Source organism: Halichoerus grypus, chromosome 15 (genome assembly GCF_964656455.1).
Source record: "Halichoerus grypus chromosome 15, mHalGry1.hap1.1, whole genome shotgun sequence".
NCBI classification, from domain to species: Eukaryota; Metazoa; Chordata; class Mammalia; order Carnivora; family Phocidae; genus Halichoerus; species Halichoerus grypus.
In genome coordinates this window covers 29,431,196-29,446,204 of record NC_135726.1, presented here as the reverse complement: position 1 = coordinate 29,446,204, position 15,009 = coordinate 29,431,196, and the positions used below count along the sequence as shown (strand labels likewise).

The 15,009-nt window shown below is 34.5% G+C and overlaps 1 protein-coding gene across 4 annotated transcripts in view; it reads right to left on the bottom strand.

Moving 5' to 3' along the window:
- RPGRIP1L (RPGRIP1 like) overlaps window positions 1-15,009 on the bottom strand; it is a 92,621-nt gene that overhangs the window by 62,854 nt on the left and 14,758 nt on the right. For 3 of the 4 annotated variants that reach the window (XM_036081684.2, XM_078063739.1, XM_078063737.1), the window contains 3 exons: window positions 6,675-6,780; window positions 4,420-4,566; window positions 3,077-3,150 (listed from right to left, as the gene is read on the bottom strand). In XM_036081684.2, the coding sequence (XP_035937577.1) occupies window positions 3,077-3,150; window positions 4,420-4,566; window positions 6,675-6,780 (327 nt within the window). The remainder of the gene's footprint in view (window positions 1-3,076; window positions 3,151-4,419; window positions 4,567-6,674; window positions 6,781-15,009) is intronic. The other variant, XM_078063738.1, reaches the window with a different exon arrangement.

Genomic DNA, 15,009 nt, shown 5'->3' with positions numbered 1-15,009 from the left:
GCAGGTATTAGATTAGTGTCTCTCAGGGAGTCAATACCTTTTAAAATCACCTCTAACACATTCTCTGGATCCTATCTCAAACTGACTAAATCTGAATCGGATGGTGGTGGGAGGCAGGGGAGGGAGGTTCCAAAGGTGGTGCAACCTACATTTTGCGGTTTTCCAGGTTATTCATATATACTATAGTGGAAGGACTATTGTATTCATCAGTTACACCACCCTAAAACTATACTAACTTTAAAAATGGGACATAGCTTTACAATATTGTAGTATAAAGTTTCTCTCTGACCACACAGATTTAACTGCAAAAAGTTTATTATGAATTTTTAAATGGACTATTTCTTAAAGTTATACTTATTTCTTGGCATTGTATCAAAAATGTTCTCGCATATTAAAACAAGCTCATACCAAATACTAACATAAGGGTTTTATCTTACCAGATGATTCTCTAATATGTCATATGTCAAGTAATAAACACATTCAAAATTTCATTTGGAAAAGGAAGATGAGAATGTAATCTGCAAATCATATTTTTCTCCTGAAAACTAGCCAATTTTGAATAACAAACAAATGCTCTCCTTTAAAAAACATGCTATCACTATGACTAACCAAACAGGGAGTAAAATTTATTTAGTTTTTGATGAGCACTAGTTGTTGGCAATGATGAATAAGTGCCATGAAACACAAAAGCTGTAAAGAATCTTAAGGACAACGATGATTTTTGTAGAAGCTTCTCCAACTCTGCTTCTGCAAACATATTATATATTAAAAATTTGTATTAGAGAATTTTATGGTTCTATTTCCTATCATATGTGCTTGCTGGGTTTTGTGCTTAAGTGACATTAAGTTTATTTTTGGCACAAAATGTTTTGACACTCATTACACACATTTACTTCCATATATCTCACACAAAATTCAAGTGTAAGCAGTATAACGAAGTCTGTTTTTAATGTGACAGTAAAAAAATGTAGCTCAAGCATAAAACATTAAAAAAACCCTTCAAAGTCAGATTTACACTCTCAGATCATCTAATATGGAGAGATAAAGTTTCATGGTGATAAAGTAAATATGAGAAAAACATGTCTCCCTCAAAATTTCATTTATGCATTATTCCTGGTGAAGTTTAATGTTTTTTATTCCCAGAAGGTATATTCAGTAAATCCTCAAATTGGGAAGTAGAAAATGTATAAGTAATGGCCAAATGGCACTTATTTTCTTCTATTAAGACCATGTTAAATTATTTGAAATTACAAGATGTTGAAGATAAATATAAATCAATAAAAAATTCTGGATGTATGGTAGTTCTATTATTCCATGAACATTTCCCTTCCACAGAATCAGTTTTCCAATGCAATTAAAATCAGAGAGATAGTGAAGCACAGTGAAAAAAAAATTCAAGTTTTAGAGTCAACAGAATTGGGTTTGGGTCCTATACTGGAGTCTCAGCAATGCTGTGTGAATCTGTACAAGTTTCTTAATTTTTCTTGAGTCTCAGTTCCCTCATTTCTAAAATATGGGGATAACATTATTTTCTCTGCCCTATAATGCAGTGGTTATGTGATCTACATACTGAAATTTGGAATTTTCGAACACATAACTACTAAATACTTAGATATATATCAATATAAACCTTGTATTGTTCTATAGAAATGAAAATATAAAACAGGAAGCATAATAAATGCTTTAGGTAAAATTAATCGGGGCTGATGAGAAAGAAGCCAGAACAAAGCAAATAAGGCCAAATGATCTGGAAGGGGTCCAAGGTGGATCCCACATAAAGATTTTTAGCCAGCCTATCCTTGCTGGAAAGCCCTAGATATTATTTTAATTGATGTCTGAATCTGCTATTGATAACTCTTAATATAATGAGCCACTGTGCAAAGATAATCAACAGTAGTAGGTAAACAACATATATGATCCATGCCACTGGAATGATGTCTAACAATTATCTAGGTATCTTTTCAAAGTAAAAATAAATAAAAGCCTAACCCTGCACTCTTTAGGTATGATTTGTTTAATTTATAAAATGTAAATTTAGTTTATAAAACATCCAAAACATGCAGTTAAAAAGAGGTGTCTCTGTACATCAGATGGCTACTTTCTGATGTTTCAGAATATGATCAATAGAAGCAACTATTGAATATCAGCTCTAACATATATCTTCCAATATATGTATTAAATTTACTTTCATGTAAATTTGTATTTATCCTTTATCAGTTATTATATATTGAAAAGACTTAAAAATACACACGTATACACAGACACAGACACATACACATAGATACCTGAACCGCTTAACTAAGCTTAGCTGCGGTGTAGAATTTTGTTTCTAACATTATCAAAAGGGTTTAATTTTTAAAATACCATCACCATGAAGTAGATTAAAAAACAAAACTGAAGTAGCTCTTTAAAATTTATCTTGAGGGGTGCCTGGCTGCCTTAGTTGGAAGTGCGTGCGACTCTTCATCTCGGGGTCATGAGTTTGAGCCCCATTTTGGGTGTAGAGATTATTTATACAAATAAACAAATTTATCTTGAGATAAAGATACTTATGTTTCTTTTTATAAGGAACAGAGATGATTGTAAGTGGACACCTTTGTTTTCCACTAAGAGGATCATTCTCGGCTAACAGGCTGGGTAGCCCAGTGGAAGAGACCAGGGCTTAGAGAGACCTTGAAGAGTGTAGGCAAGTTACTTAATTGTTTTATTTTCATTGCCTGCAAAATGGGCATTTACACTACCTACATTTCCAGGTTGTTGTGAGAAATTTATAATAATGTATTAAAGAGTAGTTAGCACAGGGCCTGCTTGCTTACAGTCTATATTCAATAAATTGTAATAGCAATTGTTACTGGCAACAAAGTGATATGGTTTTCTAGTAATAGACTAATGCTCAGCTTAAAGAACTTCTTACCAACGCCTAGAAAAAGCTTATTTTTCTTTTATAACATATATATATTTTTTGCAATCATCCATTGCTAATTCTTTAATAAATATTAGATATTCTGACACCCACTGCTTTGATATATAAGATCTCAAACAAGAGAATGAGAGAACACATGTAATCATGATTTACCTGTTATAAAGTTTATCATAGTTTTCCTTTAAAAGTTCCCGTTCCTTTTCTAAATCATTAATTCTATCCTGCAGCTAAAATGAAAAGAAAATGACACATTAGGTGATTATCGAATAAAATCACACGGGGGTAAAATAACATGAGAGGAGGCTAAGATGTTTTAGTCTTGACTTCTAAATTGCAGCTGCTAACTAGTCAACTTTTATTGTCTGTATTTAATTTAGCATTGATTTTTTTCCAAGTTGTTAAGTAAACATGAAATTAATATTTCTGTTTTAATTTAGTAGAAACGTATGCATTGCTTTATGGTGACATGTGCCAAAACTCAATAAAGAATGTGTTAAAAGTTTGCTGTGAAGTCTGGGAAACATAGTATTTTTTACTTTCCTCCCTGATGAATTCCATCATTATATTCATTTTGTATTAATTTTCAATTGGCCCATAAAAAATAAAAGGATTAACTTTTCTTTTGGTTCATGGTTCAAACAAATTGTGTCAATCACAATTCACTCTGAAGACAAAATTTCTTATGTTACCTGGAATTTACAAAGATCCAGTAGCACATCTTTCTAAATAAATGAATGAATAAATAAAATCGTATACCTTATTTTATCCTAATGAATATTTTTAGAAATAAACTCAGGATAACCATCATAGCTTTATGACTAAAATGTAGCTTTCTGTATTTATTCCTAGCATTCATGTTTAAGTTTTATTCACCAGTATATTTTGTAGTTACAACCTTTTCCCGTGGGTCAGTATTCTTAAAATTCATTTCCATGTTCATAATTCCCTTTTGATGCTAGTTTGAGACACAGTAAGGATTCTCTAAAGATCAGAACAGAATGTAGGCATCTTATTTCATTGCCATTCTCTTTAAGAACAAGTTTAAAAGACGACAGAAAGAGACTGTGCTAGCTGGGAGGCATGAGTAGCAACAATAATAGAGAGATGAGTGTTCAAACAACTTCCTAGAAAAAAAAGGAAATAATTTCACAGAACTGCTGACGTTGCAGAACACAATATACTTCTCTTCAGAAACAGATGTGTATTCGTCTAATGTGGTCTTGGTATCTCAAATGGCTAATCAGATGTTAAGGCTGAGAAAGTTAAGTTCCACAGGTAAGTTGCAAAATGTTATGTGTTCTTTTTCCTCAAGAGTCAATCCTTTAGGTAAACAGTGGTTATCAGCACATTTGTAAATATTTTTAGGCACTGAGTTGGCATGTAGTTTAGGATCTTTAAATAAATGTACTATTTGGAATGTCTCTATTTTACTTTTTTGAAACCGTGACAGAGAAGTCTGAACGCAAGGAACGGCTAATAAATTTTTTGGAGCTTACCTCTTCTATTCTTCTTTCAGAAAATGTCATGGAATGTAACTGTTTCTCAAGACTGCAGCATTTTAAACGCTGCTCCTTGAGTTGCCTATTTAGTTCATCCCCATTTGCCATCAAGGCATCATGGCTGATCCGGAGACTTCTTTGCTTCTAAAAAACAGAATCTTTTTGAAATTAATTTTGGATTCTGCGTTAAATAAGTGATTACAATTTTATAAGTGAATTTACTCCTAAAGCCCACATTATACAATTCATTCTTCACCTCACAATGTATATGTGCTACTTGTCCATGGAGACACTCTTGACCGAAGTGTATCATTAGGGGAAAAAAAATACAGAGTTTTCTTAGCACAGAGTCACATAATGCAAACTTTTTGTCCTTTATTTTATTTCCTCCTAGTTTTTGACTGGTTGATTAGTGACCAGTGAGTAAATTAGTTTTAGCAATTTTTTTTTCTTTCTGCTGTGGTTACAGCGGTTGGACATGCTGTCTAAAAATGCTGCCACATCGGTCAAAATAAATGCTGACCATAGATAATCAAACTTGAAAGGATTTGTCACCACAGCACATAAACAGCCTAACAGAAGGTTGTTTTAATACAATTAGGTTGAAATTTTCAATTCAGTAAAATAGTTACTGAAGTCTTCTTAATTTTTACAACAGATTTTTATTTTTATTTATTTATTTTTAAGTAATCTCTATGCCCAACGTGGGGCCTGAACTCACCACTCTGACCCAACCAGCCAGACATCCCAATTTCTTAATTTTTAAAATGGCATTTATGAATGTTTTAAATTCAAATGTATGTTCTTAAATGCCTCATGCTTTTTTTAATAGATAAAAAGATGATCATACTAAAGTCTTTTCACAGAGACCATACGACCATAACATGTAATGGCTCATCTGCTAATTAATTTCACTTACATTCTACTGAAGTTCTCCAATCACTTAAAGGAAACATGGCTATCGAGTAACTTGAGTCCAATTTTTGTTAATCTTGGTATTATCATAGCACGCTATCTTTAACCAGCTTTTCCTGGGCTTCCTACCTCATTCATTGAAGCTGTTGGTCTGAACCTCTCCAATCTTTACCCAATATCAATCCCTCGGAGAGGAACCTGTGTCATGGCAGACACTTGACCTAATGAGGGCTTTGAACAAATACCTGGCAGCACTGTTAAATGGAAGCCAAAATGGTCAAAGTGACAAAAGAAGGTAAGCTCACTTTTTATTTCCTTTCCTAATTCCCCATGTTAGAAATGGCCCTCAGCTCCATGTTTTCTTAATCTCCCTCTTCTACCTATAGGCAGACAGTGCTATTATCTCCATTCTCCAATTCCTCTTCTCTCTTTCATAAACTCTCACATTTATATGGAAGGCAGTTATTACTTCACATTTAATCAGGGGGGAAAACACTAACCAGAATACATTTTTAAAATATTTATCTAATTCAATAGTAAATTTAGGTTTCAGAAGACCCTATGCTTTCCACCAATTTACTGCTTTCCTTGTCTCAGTACTTCAAAGAAAGTACTGCTTAATATGAATTCTGCTCATCTGGAATGATTTGGAGTTCATTAATTCCAGAACTTATGTTAATTATGCAGTGCCAATAAATAGGAATCTTCTGATGGCACATTCCTGTGGGGCCACAGTCCTAAGGCAGCCGGGATGAAGAGTCCCAAGTACTGTCAACCTGAATGGTCAAGATTTAAAATAAGTACCCTGATAGTTGACATGATGGGTACTCAAATATTTTGTGATAATGGTAGATAGGGACAAAACAAAACACATCAAAGAAACATTGAACAAAACCTGATTACTCGTATTTTTAACTTGATCTATCTTGGATATCTCATAAATGCTTATAATTGAAGATAGATGGAAATACATCTAACCCTTCAGTGCTATGTGCCCATATGAATTCAGATAAAAGGAGTTAAAAATACATTTTCTTGGCATGAGATAATATATGATAAATAGGTTTTATTTTGAGATGACACAGATATTTATGAAAAGTCCAAGCAGTTATTTCTTTAGTCATTAAGTTATAAATTACAAATAATATATGAAGTGAAATCATACACATTTAAGAAAAAGAGCATCTTTAAAAATAACTTTTTAGTGTTACTACCATTCTATTTAAAAAATACAACTTAAACACTATCTTTGATAACGTATCTATGTATACACTATGTATACACATAGATAACTTTGTATCTATGTATCACCATAATAAAATAAATGATCACAGTACCTCTTGAAGCTGAATAAATTTTCCTTCCATTACTGAAAGAGCATTGCTTTTCTCCACTAGTTGTTTATGAAGCTTAATCATTTCTACATTGTCCCGAATGTTTGACCTTCAACAATGTGTTTAAGAAAAAGAGAGACAGAGTAAAAAAATGCAAGGCAAAAGAAAAAAGTCTGTGGTTGAATCACAATTTTTCATTGAAACGTTACCTAGATTTTTAGTTTATTATACACTTAGGATAGATTTATTATTTAAAACCAACCAATCATTGTTCTTTAACTTCTATACTCATAGACTCTCAGAGTCTGAAGGGAGACTCAAATTTGAGGACCTGTGTCACCTCTACAACAACTGATAATAAGCACTTAAAACTCTTTTACAGCATCCTGAAAGATGGTGCAAAAGGACATCAGTCCATAGCACAGCAATCCTCCCAACCCCCAAACTTCATACTTATTTTAAGGAGGACGATCATACTATTTTTCCCTAAGAGAAAAATATGAAAGACAGCCACTCATCTTCCTACCACTCCCTTGAAACAAATGGTATCATAAGATTACCATTTATTGGAGTTTCCTCCTGGAGTTTCAACTTTTCAAAATATTTCCCAAAAAAGTGACTTAGCATTTTATACTAATAATGCCCAAAGCTGGCATTTAAATATGTTGCAGATGTGCCTTTAGCTGGAAGAGATCATTTAACGTCCACAGGGTATATAGAAACTCTATATGCTGCAATACTAGTTTGTATTTTTCCTACTGAGATTAAAGCAAATGTAGAATTTAACAGGAAGATCTTGTTAAAGGTTAATCATGGATCTAAATGAATACCCGTTTTCAAAAGACATTTACTTTCCCAACAGAGAAAGGCTCCTTAATTTCATACGTTTTACATTCAAAAGTATTTTAAAAATTGTAAAGCTCAGTTTTAGACTTCATTTCTTTAAAAAAATAAACATAAAAATTTTAAATTCAGAAACTTATTTCAGGATTTAAAGTAAGTAATTTTACTTCCAAAACTTATCTAGTATACACATATTGGAAAAATTGTCACAATGCCCTACTGGAACCAGAAAATGGACTACAAAGCTCACACATCTGTAAACCAGCTGAGGACTTGAAATACTTAATTTTCCTCTTTGATATTTGAAAGTTCATTGTATTTTGGCATCGGACAGTTAGTTGTCCTCACACAGAAGATAAACAAGTCCAAGAACCTGGATCTTACCCAGGATACAGTCTTAACACAATGTTAAAATAATTATGTGTCTAAAACACGTTATCTAGTAGTTCTGAGAACACATTCAGCAGTACACTCACTATTCTTCCCCACAGCATGCTCTTTACTCACTAAAAAAATTATAATATGAAGGGAAAATATATTTTACATAAGTCTAATAAAGAAGATACTCACTTTTTCATAACTAGATGTCAAAATATAACTTAATCTGCTTTCCCCAGAATTACTTGGCTTGACCACTCAATGGTGAGTGACAGTTATTGACATGGAAGGACAGAATGCTATTCAAATAATTTCAAGTCTTTTCTTATATTTTCAGTTGTCTCTGACATTTTATTCTTCTTGTTTTTAAGTATTTTAGTATTTTCAAGAAGATATACATATGTGTGTGTATGTGTGTATATATATATATATATATATTTGGGTAATAATTACTTAATGATATTAACAAAGAATTAAGCCCCAATAATCAATTCAGCCACACAGGGTCATAGAAATAACAGGTTTTAATTTTGAATTTTCTTTGTTAGGCGAAGGCTGGTAAGCATCTTTCAAAAACTTTTCAGTGTGGTTTAACTGGTGGATGTTTTCTTGAATATTTTCCCAAACTCCTTGAAGATTAAACTTTTCAAAATGCCAAGAAAAGTGACTTAGTATTTTATGCTAATAATGTGCAACAGGTGGGTACAAATACAACTTCAGTAGCAGTTAGAGAACAACAAAAATAATGTGGTCCTTTAAATAAAAAGTCAGTTTGCTTGAGAGTACACCTAATCTGGGATAATGCAACACCTGTAAGTCTTTAATGATTATTTTCAAGTGTCAGTTTTAGGGGCTTTATCTGTAAGAGTCATTATTATGATTCGGTATTTTTTAAAAAAGATTTATTTGAGAGAGTGAGTGAGAGAGAAAGAGCACACAAGTGGGAGGGGCAAAGGGAGAGAGAATCTGAAGCTGACTCAGAGCTAAGCGTGGAGCCCGACACAGGGCTCAATCTCACAACCCTGAGATCACGACCTGAGCCAAAACCAAGAGCCACCCAGGTAGCCCTATAGTTAGATACTTTCAGAAGGTAATGGTGGGAAGGAAAGGATGGCCGGCTGTTCAGCTGAAAGTGCTAAGACATAAAAGATCAAAATCAACAAAGTGATAAATGTGGTCTAGCCTTTAGGAAGGTATAAAATGGAAAATCATCCCAAACCTGACAATCGACTCAACATTCTTCATAGATGAAATATGATAAAAAAAAAAAAAAAAAGGGTTGATGGAGAGGGAAGAAAGGGAAAGGAATGTCACAAAAAGCTGACAAAGAATGTGAGGATGATGGAGGCAAGAGGGGGCTAGAGTCGGTGCTTAGGGGCTTGTCCTAGACCTCTGTGTACTAGGAGGAGGGCCTCAGGTTGGTTTCCTTTGAAGAACAGAGATGGGGCTAATTTTATAAGCAGTGTTTTAAGTGACCACCACATCATGCTTTCTTGCTCTCTTTCATGCACGGTGATGGGAACATCAAATCTTCAGGATGATGATGTTCTAACAGAAAGAACAATCCATGGTAAAAACATTCAGATGAACTCTGACAGTCATGCAACAATTCATACATGCTGCATTACACATGGTGAAATGATCTGCAAACAGATATCAAGCAGTCTAATTATGTGCTTTGTAAAAATAAATTTCTCAAATTTTTCAACAAGGATTTTGCAAAAAACCTTGGACAATTAAGTTGGAAAACGCGGTTTCTTTTCTTTTTCTTGTTTTTTTTATAGACATATTATTTAGAATTATGATCAAATCTTCTAAAATATTGGAAGAGTTGTTGGCCCATCTCTAGATTAAAAACAAACTGAAATAAATTAGATTTTATGTTGAAAAAAGTAATCCAGTTCAACAACCTATGTGCCAAGTTTCCCTCATATAATTGGAAACAGTCAAGCAAAAAACTCTGAAAAAGGAATTTCTAATGGAAGCCTTGAAAACACTTGACTCCAGCTTTGCTACTGGGTGCCATAATAAATCCAGAAACTTAAAACCTCAGATACACAGGAGAAGGAAAAACTTTCAGTGGAGCTATGTAATGTATAGTCTAATATGAAATCTTGAGAAGCAAAAATCTTTCCTCCAGTGAAAGTTTCTTATACTTCATTCCCCAGGCATACAACTCTCTCACACTACCCCCCTCCCCCAGCGCCCATCACCATTTTACTTTGTTCCAGTAGAGTTTATGAATGCTAAAGAAAGCCTCTTGATTTTTTGAGACAAAAATGTTATAATGTAGTATTTATCACCATTTAGAAGAGAAGGCTGTAGAATACAGGAGCTAGGCTATGAGATTCTGGAAAGTAGTTGAGTAAAATATTTATGACAGAATGAAGAGGCTCTCTTTGTGTTTTTTTTTTTTTTAAAGATTATTTATTTATTTATTTGACAGAGAGAGAGACAGCGAGAGAGGGAACACAAGCAGGGAGAGTGGGAGAGGGAGAAGCAGGCTTCCCGGTGAGCAGGGAGCCCGATGTGGGGCTCGACCCCAGGACTCCGGGACCATGACCTGAGCCGAAGGCAGATGCTTAACGACTGAGCCACCCAGGCACCTCCCCGGTTTTTTTTTTTTTTTTTAAGAGGGTCTCTTTGAATCATAGTTTTAGGCTGACTAAATTTGGGGGATACGGTTGAAAACAACCTTAGGTTTAAAACACCTCTACAATAATTTTTTTTAAAAACAGTGGCATTCTGTAAGTGTATTGTTAAAAGAAATGTAGGTCATTCATAGCTTTTACTAGGGGTACACAGACAATAGTCACTAGCAAGGTAACACTACTGAGTAAGATTACAGAAGGGTGCTAGTAAATTAAATGGAATAAATTTCACTAAGAGAGCTGAGGAAAGTTTATTTGAAAGGTAAAAGAGACAAACTGCTACCTGAGTTCATAGGTGAAAATAATGCTCCCTGATTTAAGATTGCATAAAGGAAAAAATTTGTCTGTGTATGTTTATTTGCCTCTGGATCATACCTTTCTTGTGGTGGTGGGTCAAAACAGAAATCAGAGCTCAATATTTTCTTACTCTCAATACCCACAAGGAATGGAGAGAAACAGTTTTGTCAAGCACTCTACATGCAAATAATCACTCTCTTATGAAAATGGAGGAGGCACTCCCAAGGACTGGTTGGAGACAGGAAGAACTGAAATTCTGGCTGATTTTCTAAAAGGGATCATTCTGAAGATCAAGTTTAATGGGTTCCAACTAGTAGTGGGAATCTGAGAATTACATTCAATTTATCAAAAAGCCCAATGGGAAATGTAGGTTTACTAGCAATTAAGTTGCTGAAGTGAAAGTTTTGTATTGTTTTTATTTTTTGATAAAATTATACCAAGTCAGTTCAATGACGCAGGTTACTTCACAATTATCAGAAGCAACAATTGGCATAATATAGGTCTTTGATGAATAAAAGGAAAAAAAACCCAGTAAGTTGATTAAATTAATAAATACCGCTTACTTAGTAGATAAAAATCTTTCAGAAACACAAGGTCCCTAGGGACGAAAGTGTGCTGTTTACAAGGTAGGGAACCACTTACCCATTTCAGTCTCTTTACTTTACAGCTGAGGTAGCTAACCGAGGCTTAGCGAAGTAAAGAATTTGACCAGAGTCCTTAGTTGAGGGAGCCGCCAGTCAAATCCAATCCTAAGAGATTACTTCTTCCCGTTCTTCTAGGTTGTCTCCTTCCTCGGAGATATTCCTAGTTCTAGCTGTCCCTCCACTTTCAAGTATGCACTAAGTCACTAGTTACTATAAATTGTGATAATTTCTGTGGTTCATATGAAGTGCTGAGAAAATACATCAAGCTGCTATCCCAGAAAAATCTTAGATATAATAATAATGATGATGATAATAATAATTAATAATAATAAATAATAATAAAAACACAGGGATACTTTCCACTGGGCAAATTCTAAGGTTTTCAAAACAACAGCAAAAGCTTGGTGGATATATTTTTTAAAAATGACAGATCACCTGCCTGTGTAATAATAATGTGTGCATGGTTATCCTTGGCCCCAGTTACCCTTCCATCCAAGGACCAGATGTGCCCTCTAAATTAGGGGGCCGGGCAATCAGACAAATACAAATTGAGGGGCATTCTGCAAACAACTATCAATGGGCTGGAAATGGGGAACCACTCTGGAATAAAGGAAACCTAAAAGACATGACAATTAAATACAATACATGACCCCTAATTGGATACTAGATCAAAACCAAGCCAAACAAACCAAAACCAGCTATTGAAAAAACAAAACAAAACAAAACCACCAGCTATAAGGGATACAATTGGGAAATTTGAAAAGGGACCGTGTGTTAGATGATGCTACTGTACTGTCAGGTGTCTCGAGCATGACAGCTGTACAGTGGTTATGCAGGAGGATGTCTTTGTTCCTAGAAGATACTTAGAAGTGTACAGAGAACGAAATGATACATGTGTCTAACTCTCAGACGGGGGCGTGGGAGGGAGGGAGGGGAGGAGGGAGAGAGGGTGGCGAGGAGAGCAAAGTGCTCACGCATGTGCGTGCAGAACGCAGAACAGGTTTCTGTCATTCACAGATACACAAAGACGTGAAATGTATGTAAGTGCTCACGTGACTATTCCTACAACTTTTCTGTAGGTGTGCAATTTTTCAAAATAAAAAGCTGGGGAAGAACTTAAGAGCGTCAGGAAGTAACCCTGTGTGTGCCTAGAAGGGAAAGATGGAGCCCCTAGAGCCAAGCTGTTTCTTACACTGCATGGCTGCAAAAGGATTCTCTAAGATATGACAGTCTGCTGTCAACCAAAGGGAAGAGGGCCAGTCAGAGTGTCTGGAACATTTATAGGTTAAATTTCCCCCACTGGGATATGATGGAACTTACATGATTTTTAATTAAGAAGGTAAACACCCTAACATTTACTAAAAAAACCACTTAGTACAAACTAGTTACACATTTGGTAAGAGTATAAATATTTTTGGAGTTGAAAAAGCCAATAAAAGGTAAAATCATTCTGATTTTAATGTTCACGTACATGTGTTCACTGGTTACTGCTTTGCATTTAATTTAAGACGGCCTTTTTAATAAGCAGAAAATGTGCATTTTTATATTGTTTAAATTTTAATATGGATTTTTGTTCAAAACAACACAGACATTCAGGCTACTTGTAAATGATACAAGATTTTTTGCTAATGAGGCATTATGTAGAACATATGCAAAAATCACAACTCAGTCTTCCAAAATAGACCACAATAACAGGAAAAAACATGATTTTAATAAAAAAGAACAGCACTGGGCTTTTACTTCAAAGCAATTAAGGGCTTTGGATAACCAAAAGTTTATGTCAAGTTGATGCCAAACCAAACTGGTCTATTAAACACATACTATGAAGAGTTTCTGTAATATTCTATGAAAAGGCTCTTTGCCATAAATATCAAGCACCGCACTCTGAAGATTACGACTACGTTAGGTTCATGTTTGAGAACAAGGAGCCCAACATCCTGATCAGACTTCTAGAATTTCAAATTTGAAATAATGTATCCGTGAAAGAGAAGTTTAAATATGTTTTCCATTTTGTGATTTTTCTTTACAGTAAATTATACCAAGTTTTATATTCTCCCCGACCTTTTTTTCCACAGTTTTCCATTAGTCTCAAAAAATTGTTGTTACACATAAAATTTTGAGCTATGTGTAAACATACAAGAAAAAAAAGACTTAAAGACCTTTATTGGAAGTTATTTCTTCAGTTTTCAACAACTGTATTTCAAGGAACAATGTGCTATTTACTAAAGGTACCTTTCCTTTCTAAGCAAATAACGTGATTTTCAATTATTTCAATTGATTTCAATTATTATAAAATCAGTGAGGTAGGATACAAATTGGCTTATTTCTTTGGCCTCTGCAACAAAAGTTCCTTTACCTATAAGACTCATTTTGTCTTACTTCTAATTCCTGATGTGACAAAAGAGACTGCTATCAAGTGAATAATATAGCTCCCTAAGGAGGGCCTTAGTTTAGTTTTTAAGGTGAACTCATCTAGGTGTGTATGTTGGTGTCTCTTGCTGACAATATTTATAGGAGAGACCATGCATACCTGTCTATCACTCCATTTCTTCTGCTGTTCTAGTCCTGGATTGAAGGACTTTTGGATCTGTCTTTTAATGAACACTGAACACTTCAGTTCCTAGACGATCATATCCCTTTGGAAGAGGCAATGGCCAACACAGTGTCCATCTTACTCTTTGGGAATTCAAGAAATATAACAGAGGAAGTAGTCTCTGATAACCTAGTACTCAGCTGTTGAGTAAAGGTGATAGGGGTGGGCTCTAAGCTTGGGCTTGGTCTAAGCATAGAGTTTTTATATTTAGATAATATCTTAAATATGGCTATTAGCAATTTATTAAGATCACATTCAGTGTTGGGGTCTGGTCTTTTATCACTGTTCCTCATAAGGAATCATGTCTTGGTTTTCCAAGAAGACCAAGTCTAGTCAGTTCTTCTACCTAGGGGAACAGAGATAACTCCTAGGTATTCAAGCTGGTTCAAAGCCAGGGTTCAAATTGTATCACCTAATATAATTCTCAAAAATACTCATGTTTCTTTTGCCCTGCCCTTAGAAGGGCATATAAATATCACTAAATATACAGAATTTTATTATGTAATTTAACTTTATATATTATCAGAGATAATACTAATCTTTTGATTCTTTGAAATATAAATAAAGCCTAGGGCGCCTGGGTGGCTCAGTTGGTTAAGCGACTGCCTTCGGCTCAGGTCATGATCCTGGAGTCCCGGGATCGAGTCCCGCATCGGGCTCCCTGCTCAGCAGGGAGTCTGCTTCTCCCTCTCCCGCTCCCCCCTCTTGTGCTCTCTCTCTCTCTCAAATAAATAAATAAAATCTTTAAAAAAAAAAAAAAAAAAGAAATATAAATAAAGCCTCATATATTTTCAGCCCACTTTATTGTTTTAAAAATAAGTCTCATATGATGCATCTTTTCCTAGTTTTTTCAAATATTACCATTGGTAGGTTAGTTTGTTAAAGGAGGATTAAACTCTGAATCCAAAAGGAGAAACTAGAAAATCATATTG